The sequence below is a fragment of the Zalophus californianus genome, chromosome 2 (genome assembly GCF_009762305.2).
Source record: "Zalophus californianus isolate mZalCal1 chromosome 2, mZalCal1.pri.v2, whole genome shotgun sequence".
Classification (NCBI taxonomy): domain Eukaryota; kingdom Metazoa; phylum Chordata; class Mammalia; order Carnivora; family Otariidae; genus Zalophus; species Zalophus californianus.
The window spans coordinates 56,550,752-56,574,831 of NC_045596.1; the positions used below are offsets into that span (position 1 = coordinate 56,550,752).

The window sequence follows — 24,080 nt, forward strand, 5'->3', positions numbered from 1 at the left end:
TAGCTTCCATGGAAACTAGGGAATATGATAGCCATCTCATTCAGATTTGCAGAGAAGTTTTTTTTCTTCCAACCCTCTTAAAATTTTCATCTACTCTGGTTAAGTCTGTATCTATATTCAAGACTTGCATCTTGAGCAAGATCAAAAATCTCTAAGGGGGCCTTAGAGTTACCCTGCTTATGTAAGGATTCTTTTAAGCTAGAGAGTTGGCTCAGAACATGTTCTCAAACTTTGGTCTCAGGATCCCTTTTCATTCTTAATATAATGATTGAAGAGCCCAAAGAGCTTTGTGTCTTACTGATGTTTATGTTATTAAAAATTAAGATTGAAAAATATAAAGAACATTTACTAATTTATTTAAAATTAGTAATAATAAACCCATTACATATTAGCATAAATAACATACTTGCAAAAATTATATTTTTCAAAACAAAAAAATTAGAAGAGGATTGTTTTATATTTTTGCAAATCTCTTTAATGTCTAAATGGGAGATAGCTGGATTCTCATTTATGCTTCTATATTCAGTCTGTGTACCATGTGGTTGAAGTATTGTATATACAGTAATCTGGCCTCTCACGGAACCCTTGGAAAGATCTTGGGGACTAGCAGGGGTCCTTACACTACATTTTTGAGAACTGCTGGCCAAGAACATATTTCTTGTAGTTGGAGATATTCTATTGATTTTTTCTGCTGTCTAAGGCATTATCTGCCATGGATTTTAGGAGAATGTTCCATGTCCATTTAATAGATTTATTTTCTCTTTTCTATTTCTTTGTGTTTTTTGGAAAAGAATTATGTTTTGATGTAGACTCTCTTTCAGGTATGTCTTTGCATCTAATTTGTATGAATCTGACTGTATGAATGAAACAGAGTGGACAATTTATCAAGACTGGCATGACTGGATGAATCAACAGTTTGGCCAAAGCCTTGAACTGGATGGAATCATTTATCTTCGAGCCACTCCAGAGGTGAGACTCAATAAAAATTTGCTTGCTAGGGCGCCTGGGTAGCTCAATCAGTTAAACGTCTATCTTTGGCTCAGGTCATGATTCCAGAATCCCAGGATCGAGCCCGGAGTCAGGCTCCCTACTCAGCCAGGCTCCCTGCTCAGTGGGGAGTCTGCTTCTCCCTCTCCTTTTGCCCCTCCCCCTGTGCATGCTCTCTCTCTTGTTCACTCTCTAAAATAAATAAAATCTTCAAAAAAAAAAGTGTTTTAAAAAAATTTGCTTGCTCCATTGACAATTTAAAGTAATATTTAGAAGTCCTTTTAGTGGTATGCAGTGAAGGCATTTTAGTTTAATTCCACTCCCTACTCTCTACTCCCCACATCCAAATTAGAAACTCAAACTGTATAGATAGAAGTATTCTCTTTTCCCAGCAAAGAAGAAACCCAGATTTGGCAAGTTGCTCTGTTAGGCCCTTCTCTGTGCTTCCTCAGTTTTGTTCTTCATTATTTCTTCCCAACTTCTGCAAGGTCTCTTATCTATCACAGCTAGGTTAAAAAATTTGCTCAAGCAACTCCTAGAATATAGGCTTCTTGGTGTGAGACCGGGTATTTTTAATTACTGTTGAATTTCCATTGCCTAGAACAGGGCCTACGTACATAGTAGGAACTCAGCAAAATTTGTGAATGAATCTCAAAGCTGATGAAAGTCCATTTCAAGAAATCTTTTATGTTTGTTCATGGGTCGGACTGGATGGCAGCCTCAGTTGAGAAGAGACTTAGAGGACCCTTACCATTTTCAGTTAAGGGAGCTTACTTGTGCCTTTCGTGATAGGTTATAACATAGCCATTCTTTTTTTTTTTTTTTTTAGGATTTTATTTATTTATTTCAGAGAGAGAGACAGAGATAGCAAGAGAGAGCACGAGCAGGGAAGAGAGGGAGAAGCAGTTGCCCTGCTGAGCAGGGAGACCGATGCAGGGTTCCATCCTAGGACCCCTGGGATCATGACCTGAGCTAAAGGCAGATGCTTAACGAGCTGAGCCACCCAGGTGCCCCCATTCTTGTTTATATATGAAATTATGTAATGAATCCAGGAAGTAGATTCCTTTCATAAAGCTAACCTAAATAAGAGCTTACTCTATTAACAAATTTCTGGTTTTCGTGCTTACATTCCAGTTTTTCTATGTTTTTTATTCCTATGTCTTCCCTAAGCCACAAAGTAGGCTCTGATGAATATAAATGTCATGACTTTTAGCCTGAAAGAATACTGTGTTGTTATTGAAGCTGAATTTTCAAAGAAACTAGGTTTCAGATTCCAAGTGATGATTTTGTTCTTCTTTTTAATATCAAGGAAGCCAGAATTAACAATAATTTTGAAATTCACTTATTTATTTTTTGAAAAGAATTTTTTGTTTTTAATTAAGAAAATAGTAAATGCAAATGTAGAACATAAAGAATACTAATAATTTCATTTTGCTAGAAAATATAGCCAGTATCTTAAAGTCTATAAACACAAAACTTTGATTTCATCAATATTATTTGTAATATCTTTTAATTGCAGGATCATTTAAGTATTTGAAAAGAGGATTTATGGGCGCCTGGGTGGCTCAGATAGTTAAGCGTCTGCCTTCAGCTCAGGTCATGATCCCAGGGTCCTGGGATCGAGTCCTGCATCGGGCTCCCTGCTCAGAGGGGATCCTGCTTCTCCCTCTGCCTCTCTCTCTCTCTCTCTCTGTCTCTCATGAATAAATAAATAAAATCTTAAAAAAAAAAGAGGATTTATAATAAATTTTGCAGCACAGTTTGGTATATTGAACTTTTTACTGAACTTACTTTACAGTATTTTTCAAGTATGGATCCCATAAGTTTATAGACTGAAAGTACTACTACTTGGTTTAGAGACACCAAATGGTTGAAAAGCATAAGGAGGGAAAAATGAACTATTTCAACTTTCTAGAAGGAATAAATGGAGATTTTGGCTAGCATAACTAAAGAAATACTAGAGAAAAAAAATTTAATGGCCGCAGACAAGAATAATTGTTCCTTGCCCCAACCCCTTTCTTATTGTTTGCTTTTAGAAATGCTTGAATAGAATATATTTACGAGGAAGAAATGAAGAACAAGGCATTCCTCTTGAATATTTAGAGAAGCTTCACTATAAGCATGAGAGCTGGCTACTGCATAGAACACTGAAGTAAGACTTCCTTATTCTTATTTACTATTTATTTTAAAGACCTTATCAAATTTTAATCTAAACATGTACAGATTTTCATTTTCAGCCATTTTTATTTTGAACTAGTATTATAGGATCTCCCAGAATTGGGTATTGTAATGAGATCCTATTTTCTTAAAATTTTTATAGCTGATCTCCTCCAGTGGTATTGACAGCATGATATATGGAATTTAAGTGATGAAGTAGGAAATATATATGTGTGCAGATATATTAGGTACTCACTTTCAGAGAGAATTTAAGATAAGATACTTCAGATTTATTTTTTAGATCAAGTCTTGGGAAGTAGTATAGCACAGTTATTAAGAGCATGGACTTTGTTGTCATTTGTCAGATCTTGGGTCAAATCCAGGTTTGTTGGTGTGTAACCTTAGGCATGCATCCCTTGAGCCTCAGAGTGACCTTCCTGAGCTTTAGTTTTCTCATCTTCAAAATGCAAACATTCCTTACTTTAGGGGAAGTTTTTGGTTTTTGAGAAGAATTACATGTCACAATGCCTAACTTTATATACTTTATACTTGAGATTTTTAGATATTAGTATTATTATATAGTAGTAAGTCTAGGGGAGAAAGAAGGGGCTTCCAGATAAAGTACTTGCTGGATAAATTTAATGTAAAATGATTGACAACATTTGATTTCCCAGAGATAGTATAAGAGTGAGTTTTTAGTGTTTGTCTTTATTTATTGCTTTTTCTAATTATTTTTTTCCATCTCTCTTTTTAAAATAGAACCAACTTTGATTTTCTACAAGAAATCCCTATTTTAACACTGGATATTAATGAAGACTTTAAAGACAAACACAACGGTCTGATTGAAAAGGTAGATTTATACAAAGACTATACACTAATATTTGTTTTGTTTTATCTAGAAAAGTGTGGTAACTTGTGAGAAAACAATTTTCTAACAAAAGAATACATAAAATTACAGTAAGAAATAGTTAAGAGCTTTAGAGGGGTTTAGACCTCAGATAATAACCCTAACTTTAAATTCTAGCTTTGTGGCCTTACCTAGAATGGGGAGGTTCTTTTCTCCTTTAGTCCCTTTATCTGTAATATGGGGATAATCACATTAACCGAAGTTCTTACTCACCCCCTTCCCTTCTTCCCCTCTTCCTTCTCTCACCAATCTTTAGGTATTTGAATAATAAACTACTTGTGAAATTAAATTCATCTTTTTCAACTAAATTCAGTATGGAAGATATTTGAAGTTGTAGGATAAAGATTTCATCCATTTTTATATTAGCTGAAGTCTTTTTTTTTTTTTTTTAAGATTTTATTTATTTATTTGACAGAGAGAGAGACACAGCGAGAACAGGAACACAAGCAGGGGGAGTGGGAGAGGGAGAAGCAGGCTTCCCGCTGAGCAGGGAGCCCGATGCGGGGCTCGATCCCAGGACCCCGGGATCATGACCTGAGCCGAAGGCAGATGCTTAATGACTGAGCCACCCAGGCGCCCTATTAGCTGAAGTCTTGAGATTAAAGGATTTTTAGTTCTGACTTTTATGTGGGACCTTGTCAATGAAGAATTGGCATTGCCTGATCATTGAGTTATTGTCCTAATCAGAGTTAATCTATCATCTACGTATTTGGGAGCTGATTACATTCTGTTAGTGAATGGTGCTTGTACTGATAAAGGGACTGGGAGAAAACCTATTGATGTACACTTGAGAGAGAATAGTAATGAGAATTGTATAATAAATATCCCGCTATCCATGTTAATTAACTTAGTGGTGATCCAAGATCTAAAATCGAAGCCACATTTTTTTGGTTTGTTTAGTTTTAAGAGAAATTTGATTTTTTTTTTCTCCTTCATAAAATGCCTGCTATTTACTGTAACAGAAACCTGATATTCATAACGGATATATCTCAAGAATTTTGAAAATCTCAACATTTATTATTAAATACTCTGTAGCATATAGTTGTTTTTCTCAGGCTAGAAATAAAGTAAAGCATATCTGGAAAATTCAGATGACGTCTTCATACCATAATGATGTTAAAAATATAGGATATAGGGGCGCCTGGGTGGCACAGTCAGTTAAGCGTCTGCCTTCGGCTCAGGTCATGATCCCAGGGTCCTGGGATGGAGTCCTGCATCCAGATCCCTGCTTGACAGGGAGGCTGCTTCTTCCTCTTTCCCTGCTCATGCTTGCTCTCTCTCTCTCTCTCTCTCTCGCTCGCTGTCTCTCTCTCAAATAAATAAAACTTTAAAAAAATTTAAAAAAATAGGATATAATTCATTCGTAATACTATGAAAATAAATGAAATAAAATTAAATCAGCCATTGTAATACTAACAGCCAACCAACATTTTTAACTGAGTTGAATCTATAAAACCACTGTTTAATTTTATCTAACACTTCTGTTTTAACTAAGAATAGTCTTTAAATGATATTGTTTACTTTTACTTTCATTAATAATGCTGGTAGTTGGCTTTCTTTTTCTTATTGAAATCCATAACTGACATACAATGTTATATATAGTTTTAGGTGTACAACATATTGATTCCACAATTCTATATGTTATGCAATGCTTACCACCATAAGCGTAGTCACCATCTGTCACCAGGTAACATTATTACAGTAGTTATTTTTTAGGTATTTCTTTAGGTATTTTTACAAGGCAGTAATCTTCGTTTCTTCTGAAGAAGTACTGTGTCATCTAGAATTTATGGAGAACAGAATCTTTTTGCATTGTGATGTTGGTCAGTTGGTTAGGTTCATTCACAACTTATATGACGTTTCCTTGCATATTAACATCACAGATTTGTATACATGAATCAAATTTGTGCTTCAGAAAAATTACAAAGTTTACATGTCTGGACCTTCAGAGTTGTTTAAATCATAACAATTACTTACGTTTTTGGTGCTAAAGCTGTATGTCAGTGGTCTATGTTATTATAAAGAGATAATGAAATTGTGTTAAGGCTGTTACAGAACTGTATCAATCTTAGATGTAAACTTAATAACTCCTGTAATGACATTTTGGGTCATTTATCTTTTTCTTTTTTAAGATTTTATTTATTTATTGACAGAGAGAGAGACAGCAAGAGCAGGAACACAAGCAGGGGCAGAGGGAGAGGGAGAAGCAGGCTTCCCGCAGAGCAGGGAGCACGATGTGGGGCTCGATCCCAGGACCCTGAGATCAGGACTTGAGCCAAAGGCAGACACTTAACGACTGAGCCGCCCAGGCGCCCCTAGGTCATTTATCTTTTACTACTGAAGTACTAATATATCTTTTGAAAATAAATGCTGTGGCTTTGTGATGGAGTTACTTATACAGTTTGGGTCTTCAGCTGTTCTATACTATTAAATAGAGATGAAAATTAGACATTTCCGATTAGTCAAGGAATTACATTAATATTTATTTCCTCCCCTCAGGTCAAAGAATTTTTGAGCACTTTGTGATTTTGCTGAAGACTACAGGCAACCAAATGATTCCAGCTTTGTGTATCTTCGTAGCTCAATATTGATACAAGTCTCTAGAAAACCCAGGTTTTTTACCATTTTTGTTCCAAGAAAAAAATTGTTTTGATGAATTCTATATAAAAGTTCACGAGCAGTTTCTTTTCTTTTATGCTTTAAAAAAAATTAAGACATCTAATTATCTCTCACAACATCTAGAGGTAGATGGTTCCAGAGTAAGTACTGGCTAAATTACACCATAAAGGACCCAGCCTCCTTCTGTTTTCCCCTCCATTATTCTCCTCAGCGGGCTGTCTGCCCATCCCCCCCTTGCTTCTTATTTCACTGGTGACCAGTTTCTTAACTGGGAGCTTTAATATTACATGTAAATGGTAATGTGACTCGTGTAAATTAGTGTACCTATTACAAGCTGAAAAGCGGGATTTAAGGAATCCCTAAAAAAGGATTATGAAGTTTTATTTTAAATACTTTTGATCAAGTGTCTCCCCTTCCATCTTAATTTATGTGGAAGATAAGACCAGTTTAGTATTTAATTACTTCATTGATATTTATGAATGTGTCTATAACTCATTAATAAAGGAGCAGGTCAGACTTTGTTCCCATTTTGTAATGGCATAACTTACCAGTATTTAATCTTTTTTTCCTGCTCTTGTTTCCACATTTGTGGTATGGGTGAGACTGCATCTTTTTGCATGGGATTTTAGAGGATTAAAGATGAAATGATAACTTAAAATGTTTCTGTACTTAAAAGATAAATGAGTTTAAAGTTTCAATTTATATGGAGCTTAAAATAGCTACCTACTTTCTCTCAGACCATTCTTTTAGAATGGAATATTACTCTTATAGTTAAAAGATGGTTTAAATTATGATTGTCTTTAACTCATTTGAGGTGAAAGTATAGTTTTCCCTAAATTTCTTCCCATTTTTATCAGTAAAAATTTAGTGGAACAGAACAAGGGATAAGTTTTTCTATTTTATTTTTTGTTGACCCTGTGCTGGGAATGAGTAGTTTTTCTTTCCCTTTATACTTGGTCAGAAGTCAAAACAGAAACTGAAGACAAGATCGATTATCTTCTTAGCAGTGCAGTCTCTTTTATCCCAGCTCTTACTTCCTGCCCTTACTTTCTTACTCTCTGGATTAATTAGGCAGCCTGCTATTTTCTTCTTCTTCTTCTTTTTTTTTTTTTTTAGTTTTTATTTATTTATTTTTTTAGTAATCTCTATACTCAACATGGGTCTCCAACTCGCAACACCAAGATCAAGAGTGCATGCCCTTCTGACTGAGCCAGCCAGGCACCCTGGCAGCCTGCTGTTTGAAAGTTTAAATGAAAGTCACACATTTCTGCTTTGAGAGCATCATGATCACTCATCGTTTCACGGTTTCCTTTGCTTCTCTGTAGGGTTATACCTTAGGGTTTTTTCCTCCTCCTCTAAATTACTGATAAAAATCATCTTGTTTTATATGTTCTGTATCTTGAAAGCATTATCATTTTTGTTAAGTATATATAAGGAAATATAATAGTAAAGAAGACAAGGAGGTAGAATAGTTGTAATTTTTTAAAAATCTGCATGGATTCATTTTAGGTCTGTAGATAAAGTTTTTTTTCAAGTTTATTTAGTTAAGGTGTGTAGTGTTTTTTTCTATGTATTTAACCTTTCTACTTGACATTTTGGAAAAATTCTGTTTTTGGAAAATGAGGGGAAGAGTCACTTTGACTATGAAACTCGTTTTCCTTTTTAAAATGGCATTTTTTGTTTTGGTTTTTTGATAATCAAGGATGATAATTTTGTAGGTTAAACATTGGGATGCACTGATCTTTTGAAAGGGAGACTTTGTCTCAAGTTCTACACTCACCATGAATATTGAAACTCTCTCATGATATTGTGTGGGGTTTTTTTGTTTGTGTTTGATACAAATGAATTTACTTACTAAATATTAGCTTAATAAATAAGTATAAATCTCATGAACTGTGATAGAGCTATACCCATTGAAATGATTATCTTTTTAAAATTAAAATTCTACTTTTGAAGAAAAAAATTATGAATATAAAAAGGTGACAGTGGTTTAAATAACATTGAATCTGTTTTAAGTGAAGACATAATTTAGAGATTTTTAGTAACCTCTAGAAATGTTTAACTTAATGCCTTTTTTAAATCTGTAGAATTGAATAAAAGCTTAAAAAATTTGTTTGTTATGACTCAAAAGATGTAGCATTGGGTGGGTCAAGAGTATTGAGCCTAGTGGTCTGAATTATCTCTTTGGATCCTATTTCCCATATTAGATCATCTTACATCAGACTGTATGTACTAATTTTTATAGTTGACTCTTTTAAGAAGGTAATTTTAATTGTGCATTCCCTCATCAGAATATTTTCATCTTCTATGTCTGAAACTTTGAGCACTGTATACTGAACTGCCTAGAAATTAGGTCTGTCATATTTTAAAGGACACAGAGTCCCAAAGTATTTTTTATAGAGAGATGTAAATTTTATTACCTCCAGAAATGCTAAACCAGATTACAGACCTTATTTGGATTTTATCAGTCTCTCTCTTGTTTAACTTTTTAAAATAGACTTTATTTTTTAGAGCAGTTTTAGGTTCACAGCAAAATTAAGTAGGAAGTACAGTTCCCATATACTCTTTTCTCCCATATTTGTACGGCCTTTTCCACTATCAACATCCCCCACCAGAGTGGTACACTTGTTTTAATCAATGAACCCACATCGTCACATTATCACTCAAAGTCCATAGTTTACATTAAGGTTTATTCAGTGTTGTGCATTTGTGGGTTTTGACAAATGAATAATCACATATATCCACCACTGTAGTATCATACAAAATAGTTTTATGGCCCCCCCAAATCCTCTGTGTTCTGTTCATCACCCCCACTCAACCTCTGGCTACCACTAATCTTTTTATTGTCTGCATAGTTTTGCCTTTTCCAGAAAGTCATTTAGTTGGAAGCATTCAGTATGTTGCCTTTTCAAATTGGCTTCCACTTAGTAATTTGCATTTAGTTTCTTCCATGGCTTCTTTTCATGGCTTGATAGCTTGTTCTTTTTTTTTAAACACTGAATAATCCATTGTCTCCATGTACCATCGTTATCCACTCCCCTGCTGAAGGACATCTTGGTTGCTTCCAAGTTTTGGCAGTTATGAATAAAGCTGCTATAAACATCTGTGTGTGGATTTTTGTGTGGACAAAAGTTTTGAGGTCACTTGGGTGAATATCAAGGAGTGCAATTGCTGGATTGTATGGTAAGAGTGTGTTTAGGTTTTTAAGAAACTTCGTAACTGTCTCCCAGAATGGTTGTATCATTTTGCTATCTTACTCGTAATGAATGTGAATTCCTGTTGCCTCACAACCTTGCCAGTACTTGGTGTTATCAGTGGTTTGGATTTTGGCCATGCTAATAGGTATATGGTTGTATCTCGTTTTAATTTGCAGTTTCCTAATGACATTATATTAACCATCTTTTCATATGTTTATTTGCCATCTGTATATCTTTGCTGAGGTGTCTTTTAAGATCTTTTGCCCATTTTTAATTGGGTTCATTTTCTTATTGAGTTTTAAGAGTTCTTTGTATACTTTAGATAACAGTCCTTTATCAGATGTGTCATTTGCAAATACTTTCTCCCAGTCCGTGGTTTATCTTACCCTCTTGACATTGTTTTTCACAGAGCAGAAATTTTTAATTTTAGTGAAGTCCAGCTTATTAATTATTTCTCTTATGGATTATATCTTATGTTGCTTCTTTTTTGTTGTTGTTGTTGTTGTTGTTGTTTTTGTCCTATAACTTGTGTTGTTTCTAAAAAATCATTGCCGTACCCAAGGTCATCTAGGGTTTCTCCTGTGTTATCTTCTAGGACTTTTAGAACTACGCATTTTACATTTAGGTCTATGATCCATTTTGAGTTAATTTTGTGAAGGGTGTAGGGTCAATGTCTGGATTCCTCTTTTTGTTTGTGGATGTCCGGTTGTTCCAGCACCATTTGTTGGAAAGATAATTGCTTCACTGTCCGGCCTTTGCTCCTTTGTTGAAGATCACTTGACTATGTATACATTGATCTCTTTGTCTGTTCTTTTGCCATACTGTCTTGATTAGCTTTATATTAAGTCTTGAAGATGGATAATTTTGTGTTTCCTAGAGGCCTGAGCTACTTAGGTTTAGTAATACTTTGGAGGCTTTTTGAGGCTATCCTAACAAGGTTTTGGTTTTTTTTTTCAAGTATTTATTTGTATGATGAATTTTTTTCTCATCTTCAGTTAGTTGAATTAATATTTTTCCTTATCCTATATAGTTCCTTACAATGTTGTCATTAATTATAAAGTATATTAGTCCTGAGATTAGTAATGCCAAATCCAGTCTTCCCCCATAAGAACTGTTCAATTAATAACTTTTTGCCATAATATGTCTTGGAAAGTTATATCACTTTACAGACAATCACCCTTTTTGCTCTTTGGGTACAAAGACTTTCTCTACACCAAAATACACTAAACAAGTATGCAGTAAAAATCAATATTTAAGCCATTACCATCTCAGACAAAAACATACTAATTTACTTAACACTTTCTATACCGAGGTTATCATTTTGAAAACATGAATTATGCATCAGGTTATTTTGCTTTGCATAAGTATGTCAAATGAGAGGAATGAAGAGGTTGCATCTTCTAGGACTCTAGTCTGTTATGTGCAGATGGCATTTCCATGTGTTTTGAAGTTCCCTAAAGGGTTGTTGTTGTTGTGTTATAAGTTAATTTTAAGTGCAGTTTGAATCATTAGTCCCCAAAAGGGTGGAAAATTGGTGGGAAGACATGCTACAGAAAGCAGAATTTATCTTCCAAAGAATGATTTCTTTATTCTTCTCCTCCACTAACCACCATCCACTATCAAGTTTTCCACCTTGGCAAGTATAATAAGCCTTTTTTACAATATATTTTACATATAATCCATATTGTTTATTGCTTATAAATTTGTTCTTATTCAGTTGATGCTTTTTTGGTATCTTGGTATATAATACCATGTAATCTTGGTATATAATATCATGTATTCTTGGTATATGATATAATGTGTCCTACTAAAATTAATGAGAAAAGTTTTCATTTAAAAACTTTTTACTTAGTGACAGTGCTTTCAGCAATACAGACGGTGAGGGATAGGTGTGGAATTCGAGGAAGTTTTACCTACTCCCTTGCCTGGTATTTTAAATATTGAATAAGTTTTACCCCCACCATTTTTTAGATTATTGTGGCTATGGCTCTATAAATGTATGTTTCTTGACTTAAGTGGGCTCCACGCCCAATGTTGGAGCCCAATGCGGGGCTTGAACTCATAACCCTGAGATCAAGACCTGAGCTGAGATCAAGAGTTGGACACTTAACCAACTGAGCCACTCAGATGCCCTGAGTTATAAATTCTTAATACGATATTGATATTCTCAGAATATATCAATAAGAAGTGGTTCAGGGATTTCACAAAAAATTAACACCCAAGTTCTGCTTTGGCAGATTTTAAATTGATAGTGAAGTGTTTTTTTTTTTAAAGAGCCAAGACCATCCTTAAGGAAGTTTAATAGCAGTATGGATATCCTTTGAATTTATTTAGTTTTAGTTCTATGCCTAGTATATGAAAAGTACTATACTAATCAGTGTCCACTGCACTAGAATAAAAGGTGACAATTAGAAGTCAAACTAGGTAACAGTACTTTGGCTTTTGGTTTGGTTTTTATGATGAGCTTAAAAATGTTTTATATGTAGACTAGTAAGTACCATAAGTAAGATAAAAGTACCATATAATATTATTATAAAATCTTTTCATATAACCGTCTTCTAGCCTCACAAGTGTGTAGAAGACAGAATTTATCACCATTTCACGGATGTGAGAGCCTAAGGGATTTCTCAAGATCCCACAAAAATTAACAAATCTGAAACAAGAACCCAAATATTTGACTCTAGCATATAGGTTCATTTTAGTCAACAGTGACTCTATTTTTACCTCTGCTTTTTTTTTTTTAAACATCTGCTCTTTGTATCTAAGGTTATTTTTATTTTCTTCCTTAATTCTGGGCAGTATTTAATGCCTGTTTCTAATAGCAATTAAAAATAAAAATTTGATAACAAAAGTAGTTAATAAAGCCCATGATTATTTCATAGTTAAACCAGTAGTTATAGTCATTTGCCACATGAGGTCATTATATACTTGATTCTTTCCTCTCTCTGGTGATAATCCAAGCAAAATTATTTTGATGGTGAGTCCTTGGACAAAGATAGGAGTTGATGAGAGGTCTTTTTTATTGCCAGAGCAAAAGCATTAATTGATTAATAAATACTTAATTGAGTGATATTTTATATGTTCAAATGTTGGGGGAAGAAATGTACTTCTGGATTAAATATAGGCAATCAAAAGGCTTTATAGAATTATTTTACTATAAGGAAGTCTGCCATACAACTACCTGCTGCTTCTCTAAGTATTCGATTGAGGAATACCAATTTTTTTTTTTAATGGGATAGTACTTGGTTAGATAATTATGCTTAACAGGTTGACAGGGAATTTAATTTTCTAATGTTTACTCATTAGACTTTATATTAAGGGCTGTCTTGCCAAGCTGTTTACCATTTATTTAGCAATTGTATATACGAAGAAACTTACATTTATTTTTACTATACTATGGAACTACACGGAGCTCAGACAGATGATTATTTTTCCAGGAAGAAAGATTTACTTAACAAAACTAAAGCCAAGAAAGTGATTGGGTAACAGAGGTAGTCAAAACCTGACCTTTGATTGACCCTGCTTCTGAGATGTATTACCTTTTTTTTTTTAATATTTTTATTTATTTGAGAGAGAGAGAGCACATTGTACGCATGCAGCGGAGGAAGGGCAGAGAGAGAGAGAATCTCCATCAGACTCCACATTGAGTGCAGAGCCTGATGCAGGCTGGATCTCACAACCTTGGGATCATGACCTGAGCTGAAATCAGGAGTTGGTTGCTTAACCGAGCCACACAGGTGCCCTGAGACATATCACCTCTTAATGCTTTTTTTTTTTTTTTAAAGATTTTATTTATTTGAGAGAGAGAAAATGAGAGAGAGAGCACGAGAGGGGGGAGGGTCAGAGGGAGAAGCAGACTCCCTGCTGAGCAGGGAGCCCGATGTGGGACTACATCCTGGGACTACAGGATCATGACCTGAGTCGAAATGTAGGACTCGATCCTGGGACTCCAGGATCATGACCTGAGCCAAAGGCAGTAGTTTAACCAGCTGAGCCACCCAGGCGCCCCTGACCTCTTAATGTTAATTGGCATCACTTCAAAATGTTGGTGGTGATGCTGGTGTTTGGGTACACATATATCTATATGTGTATGTAGGCACTGTTTTTTACCATCATTGCTTGTTTAAAACTAAGAAGGTTTATTCAAAGGTAAAGCATCTCTTAAAACTGCCATTTTGTCCTTGCTGTTACGGTCAGCTAGAGTGGAATCACTTTATGTTAAAAGAGTAAATTAGGAAATTGGCTAATGTTGTAAAACAATGTATGCTCCACTTGGCACAGAAATGCTATTTTGTTATGTTATACAATGCTTAGAATACTAGCTATCAAATCTGACTTGGGAACAGAATAGCCAATATAGGCATAAGTTATTATTTTGTTGATGGTTGACATGAACTGGTTGCTGGGTTAATTAATGAAATAAATCTGTTAAGTATGGTAACTAACTTAACAGACTGACCTTAAACAGACAATTGAATATTGTCCTCTTCAGAGTAGTTACCTTCAGAGACTATATGTTTATTTCAAAGATTCTGTCATTATTCAAAACATTCTTAGACCTGAGTTTAGAATCTGAGTCAGATATTTCAAAAATATGATTCAGGTTCTTTTTTTGTGACTGGATATAATGTGTTTGTTTGATGACCATAAATCATTTAGTTACAGTTCAGTGAATAAAATGGGTAGTAAAACTGGAAAAAAGCTGCTTTGGGCCATAAAAGAAGGTAATAGTAAGACACTTAGATCTCTTGTTAAGCTTATGAAATATATGTGAATGAAATTCATACGTTTTTTGCTAATTCAAATGTTTTGACTAATGGCAGACTAAACTGAACATATAACCTCTTGGTATGGTTACTTCGAAGGCACTACTAAGTATAGAAGGTTCTGGTATAATTTTTAAAAAATACACCAAAACATTGTGTTCTGTTATGTTTCCATCTGGTACATACCAACAGTCATTATTAAGTAAGAATTTATTTATAATATTTTTAACATCACAGAGTTAGTATTGGTTAACAGTACAGGCTCCAGGGGTGCCTGGGTGGCTCAGTCGTTAAGCATCTGCCTTCAGCTCAGGTCATGATCCCAGAGTCCTGGGATCGAGTCCTGCATTGGGCTCCCTGCTCAGTGGGGAGTCTGCTTCTCCCCCTGCCTCTACTGCTCCCCCTGCTTGTGCTATCTCATTCTCTCTGTCAAATAAATAAAAAAAAATCTTAAAAAAAAAAAAAAAAAGAATACAGCCTCCAAAGACAGAATGCTGGCTTCAAATCCTGACCCTGCCACTTACTGTCTAGTTTTGGGCAAGCCATTATAACCTTGGGCAAGTAATGTATTTTAATTTCCTTATCTAAGAGGGACACAAGTAATGGTACGCACCTATAAAGTTGTGTAACTTTAATGTGTAGTATATATAAAGCGTTTAGAACAATTCTCAATAAATGTTAGCCATTACTATTATTTCTTTTCATTCAGTGTGTTGGTGACTGAAAGCACCTGGAGAATTGAAAAGTTTGTGGAGTTATTAAAAATGAATGACTATAGGGCGCCTGGGTGGCTCAGTTGGTTAAGCGACTGCCTTCGGCTCAGGTCATGACCCTGGAGTCCTGGGATCGAGCCCCACATCGGGCTCCCTGCTCAGCGGGGAGTCTGCTTCTCCCTCTGACCCTCTCCGCTTTCATGCTCTCTCTCTATCTCATTCTCTCTCTCTCAAATAAATAAATAAAATCTTTAAAAAAAAATAAAAATGAATGACTATACCCACTGTATTTTTTAAGTGGAATAGTTATAGTATGGTCCCCTTTCTCTCTAATAGATGGTTGGATGGATAGGTAGTTATAGAGATAGGTCTATATCTATCCATCTATTACTATACATAGTAGGTACTTCCCTTTATATATATACTTATATGTGTATTTTCATACATATACATGTATGTATGGTATGTTGTGTATGGTATATGTTTGTGTAGAGAGAGATTCACTAAACTGTTCATTGTGGTTGCCCCTGGTGAGTGGGATTGGAGTGGTGGCTGAGAATGCCTTTGGTATAAAAATTAAAAATTAGGCAATTCATTTAATATTAAATTAGTCATTCTGCAGATATTTTATTAATTTCATACTACCTGCCAGGGACTGATGAAAGAAATTTAAGTTGTTAGGAATTACTCTTCTGCTTGAGGAACTTTGAAGCTACATAAAGGAGATTAGATTGCTACCTAAGTTCTTAGCATTTTCCTTTATTTTTTATTTTGTGTATTTTTATTTTTTGAGTGATGCTGAATATAAACATTTTTGGTGTCTTTATTAATGTTTTAGATAATTATAATTTTTCATGTGTGAATATAAAAGTTCTAATTTTAAAATATAAAAGCTTAGCTTTATTATATTCAGAGTATAAAAATAATAAATATTTGTTAACTCTCAGGAGAAATTGATACTTGATACTCCCTAACACCAAGAGACCTTCCTTCTCTTGGGAAGTAGATGAGATTAATAGGCTATGGTTTTATGTATTGTTTTCAAGCATAAAGATCTTTGTGTTCTTTCCTAGATCATAGGTTGTAAAAAAGAGAATTCTCAGTATGTATAATGAAGTCTGTTTGTTTAGAAATTGCCCTTGTTCTTTTTTTTTTGTAGAAGTTAGAAGCCTATATTACTCTTCTCTTAAGGAGAATATTAATTTTTTTTTTAAGATTTGTTTATTTTAGAGAGAGTGTGAGCAAGGGAAGGGGCAGAGAGAATCCTGAAGCAGACTCCCTGCTGAGTGGGGCGCTTGTAGTGGGGCTCAATCCCATGACCCTCGAGATCACGACCTGAGCTGAAACCCGAGAGTCGGACACTCAAGCAACTGAGCCACGCAGGTGCTCCTGAATAAAAGAATATTATGATTAGTGTTATGAGCCTAATATTTCTGCCCTGGGTTAGTGGTAAAAAGGACAGGGTACTCAATTCCTCATCCCACCCAACTGTTAACTAGATGCTCCTGCAAGTGTGTGGTATAAGCTGCAGGCAAAAATCCTGCATTGGTTTCATGCCTGGTCAGGACCTCAGGACTGTTCAGACAGTTGCAGAATGCCTTCTTTGGTGGAGCAGTACAGGTAATAGCAGGGTAATACTTGATATTATTTAATAGAGACCAAAAGGAAAGTGAATGAAACCTTTGGTCTCTGTCTATTGGTGTTCTGTAGTTCCTATTTTATTGCAAACAAAGTAATCAAGGGCAAGGAGAGAAAGGCATTCCTAATTTCATGGGTCCTAGAGCAATGTTTAGTATGGAAAATTAAACAATCTAGAAAATTATAAAGAAAAAAGTATAGTCTTCTAGAAAGTCCACATCCTGCACCCATCCACTGTGTATATATCCTCATGTGTGTGCACATATGTATATACATAGACCTAATTTGTACATTTGTGTATATTTGTGATCTTTGGAGGGCTTTTGTTTACATTCAGACCCAAATCCTGAATTCCATATTGAAAAGTATAATTAATTAGGGTTTTTTAAGCTTGGATGTGATTATCTACAAAATTTATTGACCCTCGTCTTTTATGTTTCATGAGAGATACCTGTCCCTAACTTAATGGACATAAAGCCAAAAGTTTTTTAAATTAGAATGTGGGTACACTAATATTTTTCCATTGACTTATAATTTGAGATGATGTTTTTTTTTTACTTCTGCTGAATTTCCCATTGGAAGTGATAATAAACCTAAACAGTTTCCTTTTTTTTTTTTTATAAAAGTACAATATGCTTGGGGCGCCTGGGTGGCTCAGATGGTTAAGCATCTGCCTTCGGCTCTGGTCATGATCCCAGGGTCCTGGGATCAAGCCCCGCATCGGGCTTCCTGCTTGGCGGGGAGCCTGCTTCTCCCTCTCCCTCTGCTGCTTCCTACTTGTGCTCTCTTGCCCTCTCTGTCAAATAAATAAATAAATAAATCTTTAAAAAAAATACAGTATGCTCATTGAAATAATTTGCGGATTGCAGTTTCAAGTAAGAAGATCACTCTTGGATCCCATCATTCAGAGGTAACACTGTCCTATCAAACTGTTACCTTCCAGCTTTATTTTTTTTAAAGATTTATTTATTTGACAGAGAGCCCACAAGCAGGGGAAGCAGCAGAGGCAGAGGGAGAAGCAGGCTCCCTGCCAAGCAGGGAGCCCGATGTGGGCTTGATCCTAGGATCCTGGGATCATGACCTGAGCCGAAGGCAGATGCCTAACCGCCTGAGACACTCAGGCATCCCTACCTTCCAGCTTTAGATACTTGCATCTACAAAGAAACATTTTTCTTTTTTACCAAATTGAGATGGCACTATTGATTCAATTTTGTGTCCTGCCTTTTTCCCTTAAAGTATATTGTAAGAAAATTTTTATGTCTAAGTTATTTTTGAAAATGCAATTAAGCCTATAATTTCTTGCTTATGTGAGATTTGAAATGTACAGAAAATATGAGAAGAAAAAAATATCTGTAATCCTACCATTGAGAGGTAGATAACCAATTTGCACATGAGTATTTCCTTCTGAGCTGTTTGCTTCCACCTTCAAACAAACAAAACTTAAATACTCATGATAGCTTCTTATTTAATTTCTTTTGTAAGTGATGATAATTTTGTATATGTGCTGCTGAAGTGAGCACAAGTGATAATAATTTTGAAAAATGAATTTCTTTAAAGAAATTTATCATTTTATTCTTAATATAATTAGTAAACTCATATTTTCATATTTTGTAGAACTTTTACATTTGTAAAGGACCTCTAATCCAAGAAAAATTGTAACATTTACCCCATAATTGGTATATATATTTGTGCATGCTTACATATGTGTGAAACTTTAAAAGTTCAAACCTTAAGTTTCATTATGTCAGAATCTTTAGGGAGGGATGTGTGTGTGTGTGTGTGTGCGCTGTGTGTGTGTATGTATGTGTATGTGTGTTTATGTGTGACAAAAGTAGAATCCAAAGACAGAAGATCTACTTCTTTTTTATCTGGATAGCTTTGGGCAAGCTGCAACTTTTCTCATTTGTCAAATCGTAATGCTAGAGAACCTTTCCAAGTCACAAGCTTGTTGTAAGGAGCCAATAACAAAATCAGTGAAAAGACTTCTTAAATTACAAAACATACAAATGTTAATAGTTATTATTCAAGATGCTCCAAGAAAGAAGAAAGGCAAAGGCAATTCTTGATTCCAGAAGTTATGGTGAGATTTCCTTTCAGAACAAATGGGAATTCGATATGCAAACCTTCCTGTAAGAAATACAGAATATAGCTTTGCTCTGACTTTCACATCTTTCTTAGCAAAATGTAAAAACTTTCCTAACTGACCACATGTTTAGATCTTAGGACAAGAGAGAATATGATATTTTTTGTAATGTTTTATTATTGAATAAGCCATGTTTATGGTACCTAGCTCTTAGGGAAAAAAAAGAAAAAGAGCAAGAGAGAAATGGTATATCTGCCCACCACCACCTGCTATTTTTAGATTGGCTAGGAAGCCCTATTTGGCTGCCTTTGCCCATCTCATTTGGCAACTCTTGAGCCTGCATCATTCAGAGATAATAAGAAGCTTAGAAGGTGGAAAACTGAATTTCTTTGATTTTCCAGACGTCATTGCTGAAAAAACATATCACCACAAGCAATTTGAAGGACATTGGCTGTAAGTAAAATATTAAGTGTTTTCATTTAGTGAGATGGGCTTATGCAGTACAAAAGACATGATGTATTTCCACCTTTTTGCCTTCATGGGGGGTGAGGAAGGAATGAACCTTCTGTCCTGATTTGATTTATATTCATTATCAAAAGAAATATTAATTTAGAAAAAGATGCAAATACTGTGCATGCATGCACACACACAAATACATATTTGCCCACACATTTTTATGGCTTTTTAGAATAAAATCCTTGGAAAAGAAAGGGAAACAATATGAATGCCAAGGAAAGAATCACAGAAACAATCCTGGAAATGACAGACTTTAAGATTAATGTACTAAGATGAATTTGAAAGCTAAATAAATAGAAGATAGAGATAATTGATTTTCCATTTACATGGATAAAGGAACATAATATACCCATGGATCAGTTTTAAATGAGCATACATGTCGGCATTTTATAGATAACAAAATTTAACCTATTTTATCTATAGTTTCTATGAAGTGTTTTGAAACGTTTCTTTTAGGTTTAGTAATTTACCAAAAGCTCTATTAAAAGTCAGGTTACATATGCTGTGTAGTTTTTCTTTTGCCTATATTATTTTATAGCTTTGACACTAACTTTCCTTTAACTGTTAAACTTTTCTTTAATTGTTAAATTATCATTTTCCTGTAGCTGAATAATTTTATTAAATGGTTAAGTAAGTGCTTAGTAAGTGTTTTCTATTATAGTTATATTGGCATTTTTAATATTTGCACAACTTTTAATAAAACTTATAAGAAAATTGATTTAAAGCTAGTCCTATTGCAAGCTATTTTAATTATTTTACATAACTGCACATTTAAGATGAAATTCACTTTCTCATAGCTGTTTCAAAGTTGATTATTTTCCTCAGTTTCCAAAAGAGTTTGAGGAAAGCTTGTATTGCAAGCTTAGTTTTAGTGGTAAAGTAAAATAATTGTGCGTGGTAGGAAAAGCTGTGGATATATTGCTCTATTTAAATCTGTCATTATGAAATCAGTGACATATAAAGGAGAATCAATTTACAATGACTTAAATACAAAGATAAAATTTTTCTACAGGTTTAACTTACTTGTAAAGGAAGTTCAGGGAGCATTTGTAAATTGCTTTATTGTTTGCCAAGGACCTTTACATACTTTGTCATTAAATCCTCACAATAACTGTGAGGTAAATGGTAGTATTCGCTTTTATAGATGAGGTAGATGAGCGTTTCTGAGGCTCACAGAGGTCCCAATTGGCATGTGACAAAGCCAGGATTTCAGGAGACTAGATGACTAGAAAGTGTTCTGTAGAAAGGATGCTTACATGATGTCTGCACCAGAAGGGATCTTATAAAAGATATTAGGGGTTCTTTCAAATGCACATTTCTGTGACTTCTATAGTTTTAAGTGGAACACAGCATGGTATAGAGGAACCACATAGGAAGACCTGAATTTACTATACCTGGCCTTGAGCAAGTAACTAACCTCTCTGAACCTCAATTCCTCATCTGTAAAACAGGAACAATTTTGAATAATTTACAGTGTTACTGAAAGGATGAAATGTGGGATGCCTGGGTGGCTCAGTCAGTTAAATGTCTGCCTTCGGCTCAGTCATGATCCCAGGGTCCTGGGATTGAGTCCTGCATCGGGCTCCTTGCTCGTCTGGGAGCCTGCTTCTCCCTCTGCCTGCTCTGCCACTCTCCCCCTGCTTGTGCTCTCTCTCTCTCTCTCTGACCAAAAAAAAAAAAAAAAAAAGAAAGAAAGAAAGAAAAGATGAAATGAGATAATGTAGAAAAGGGCCAGGCACTTAACTGCATCATGGTAGAGCTATTGTTAATATGTATAAATGCAAATACAATAGTCCTTCCAACATAATCACAGTTGCCACATTGCTTTAGTGCCATTCCTTTGAAGGGGAGTACAGTGCTACTTAGCAGCTATTTTGGGTGAATGAGGAAAATGAATGGAGAATTTGTTGAAGATGTTAAGAGCAGAGAAGAGAATTGCATAGAATGGAACCCATGGATATATTTTGAAGTGGAAACCAAAATCACAAGTAAAAGAAATGCAGATAGGAGGAAGAACACTGCAGGAGTAAGAAATAGCTCACAACCTAGTTTGGTGGGAAGAAAGAGTATGAGAATCATTTGGCTAAAACCTGGGGACAGCATTTCAGGACCCAACCATGTGCCAGAGAAGCCTCCAGCAACCTCTGTGGTTCAGGGAAATGGAAAGTTTCAGCAGTGGAATGAGATGGCTCACACTGGACGTGGGCTTTAGAGTCTGTTAGACCTAGGTTAAAATTTTGGCTGTGCTACTTGCTGACTGATCTTGGACAAATTATTTGACATCCCATGTCTCTTGTAAAAGGAGGATGATAAATCCTATTTCATGGAGTTGTTTCAAAGATTAGATATATATATATAAAGTGTTCACTTTATTTTTTGCTTTGTTTATTGCCTCCTCTGCCAACAATAATTTAAAATCTGTATGGGTAGGACCTTCGTTTTGCCTTTGTATCTGTTGTATGCATATAATAGTAGACCCTCAAATATTTGTTGAAAGACTAAACAGATGAACTCATCAGTATCTCTATGTAATAAGCCCATGGCCCTCATTGAATGATGTGAAGAAAATATTCCCAAACTGCAGTGGCATTTATAAGATTTTTATCGTGATCTATCCTTGTTTAATTTTTATTACGTTTATTGCCCAACCAAAATCTATTACATTCATGGTCCAATTGTGATTAATATTTAATCACATACTATTTTATTGCATAACTTATTGTATGTTTTATTTTTCTGATTGGACTGTTAAACTTGTGGAGAGTGGTATGTATTCATCATCATCCAGTCTGATGCTATGTTTATAGTATCAGTAGATTGGAATAAGGATATAAGTTGTAAATTATTGAGCCACATAACCAGGAATTTATGCTTGATAATGGTGATCGGTTATGGTAGGATTTTGGCTGAAGATGAAAATAAGTTTTCTTCGGTGGTCTGCAATGGATGTTTATCAGATGAAAGGCTGAAAGACATGATGTCAGTGGACAAGGAAAGGACAGAAAAATTTATATGAAAGTATTTATGTTCTAATTCAAGAACAGAGAATACATGTTGGTAGATATTTTGAGGTATTTTTTTGACAAACATGATATTTCTTGCTTCTGGGTCTTTGCATATGTCTTTGCCTAGAAAATTTCCCGTACTCCCTCTTCTCCATTTGCTAATTCCTATTCCTCTTTAAGTTTTTAGCTCAATGTCACTTTCTCCAAGAAGCCTCTGTAGTACCAACCCGAGTCTGGATTCAGTGTCTCTCCTCTGGGTCCTTTTAGGACTCTATACTTTCCCTATTAACAATACATATACAATTATGTTGTAATTTTCAGTTTGTGCCCACTACTAGATGACAATTCCATGAAAACAGGAGTTATATAGGTCTTATTCATGATTATACTCTCACATAGTGCCTATTAATAAATATTTGTTGAATAAATGAATGAAAATGACTAAAGAAAAGGGAGAAAACCTCAAAATAATAGCTATCATTTATTGGATGTCTGTTAAGTGATTGGGCTTTTCTATAAGTTAATATTTAATCCTTGCAACAATCCAGATGGGGCATTTGAGTTCAGAGAATTTAACATGGTCAAAGTGATACTGCTGAGATTTGAACCAGGATCTCTTTAGATCTGAGCCTCCATTCTTTCCACTTGGTAATGCTGCCTCTCTCATACCTTATATTTGTATAAGTTGTTCCAGGCTACAAAACTTTTTTACTCCTTATGACTGCCTTGTAAAGCTAGGTATTCTCTCCCATTTTATATCTACTAAGTGGCAAAGCCATAATTTTCAAATTAGGTATTCTAGAGCCAGGTTCAATTCCCTTTCCATAATAGCACACCTGTCTTATTCTGGAGAATTCAAAGGTGTAAAGTCTTTACAAAAATGTTTAGATGATGAAAATATAAAAACCGATCAGGAGTTTTTGATTCATAAATAATAGAAACAATTTCAGGTAGATGTATTTTAGCAGGCTACAATAAATTCTGTATTTTCCTTGTCATCTTTTTTTCCAAAAAGAGAAAAATAAAGTTGGGAATAATTGCTATTGATATTATCAAGTTGGGGCACCTGGTTGGCTCAGTCGTTAAGCATGTGCCTTCGGCTCAGGTCATGATCCCAGGGTCCTGGGATCGAGCCCTGCATCGAGCTCCCTGCTCCGCGGGAAGCCTGCTTCTCCCTCTCCCACTCCCCCCTTGTGTTCCCTCTCTTGCTGTGTCTCTCTCTATCAAATAAATAAATAAAATCTTTTAAAAAAATATTACCAAGTTCTTTCTTCTCTTTGATATCTGATTATTTCCTGACCTCCTATTGTATGAGCTCAGAATTCATAGGATCCTTACAAAAGATACTATTGCTGATGGGACAATATGATGCTGTTGGGTAAATCTGATGCAGCTCCTTCCGACAGCAGTCCTCCATCTTATAGCAGTTTGTTTTGCAGTGACTTTGCTTATCCCACACCCCTCAGATTGTGGCTTCTGGTAGGAGGGAGTT

General features: G+C 35.0%; 1 protein-coding gene across 1 annotated transcript in view; it reads left to right on the forward strand.

Moving 5' to 3' along the window:
* The window catches only part of DCK (deoxycytidine kinase), a 30,852-nt gene extending 22,117 nt beyond the window's left edge, over window positions 1–8,735 (forward strand). The window contains exons 4-7 of the mRNA XM_027599117.2: window positions 822–969; window positions 3,024–3,139; window positions 3,904–3,994; window positions 6,551–8,735. Of these exons, the coding sequence (XP_027454918.2) occupies window positions 822–969; window positions 3,024–3,139; window positions 3,904–3,994; window positions 6,551–6,577 (382 nt within the window). The 3' untranslated portion in view covers window positions 6,578–8,735. The remainder of the gene's footprint in view (window positions 1–821; window positions 970–3,023; window positions 3,140–3,903; window positions 3,995–6,550) is intronic.
* The last annotated feature ends 15,345 nt before the right edge of the window (window positions 8,736–24,080 follow it).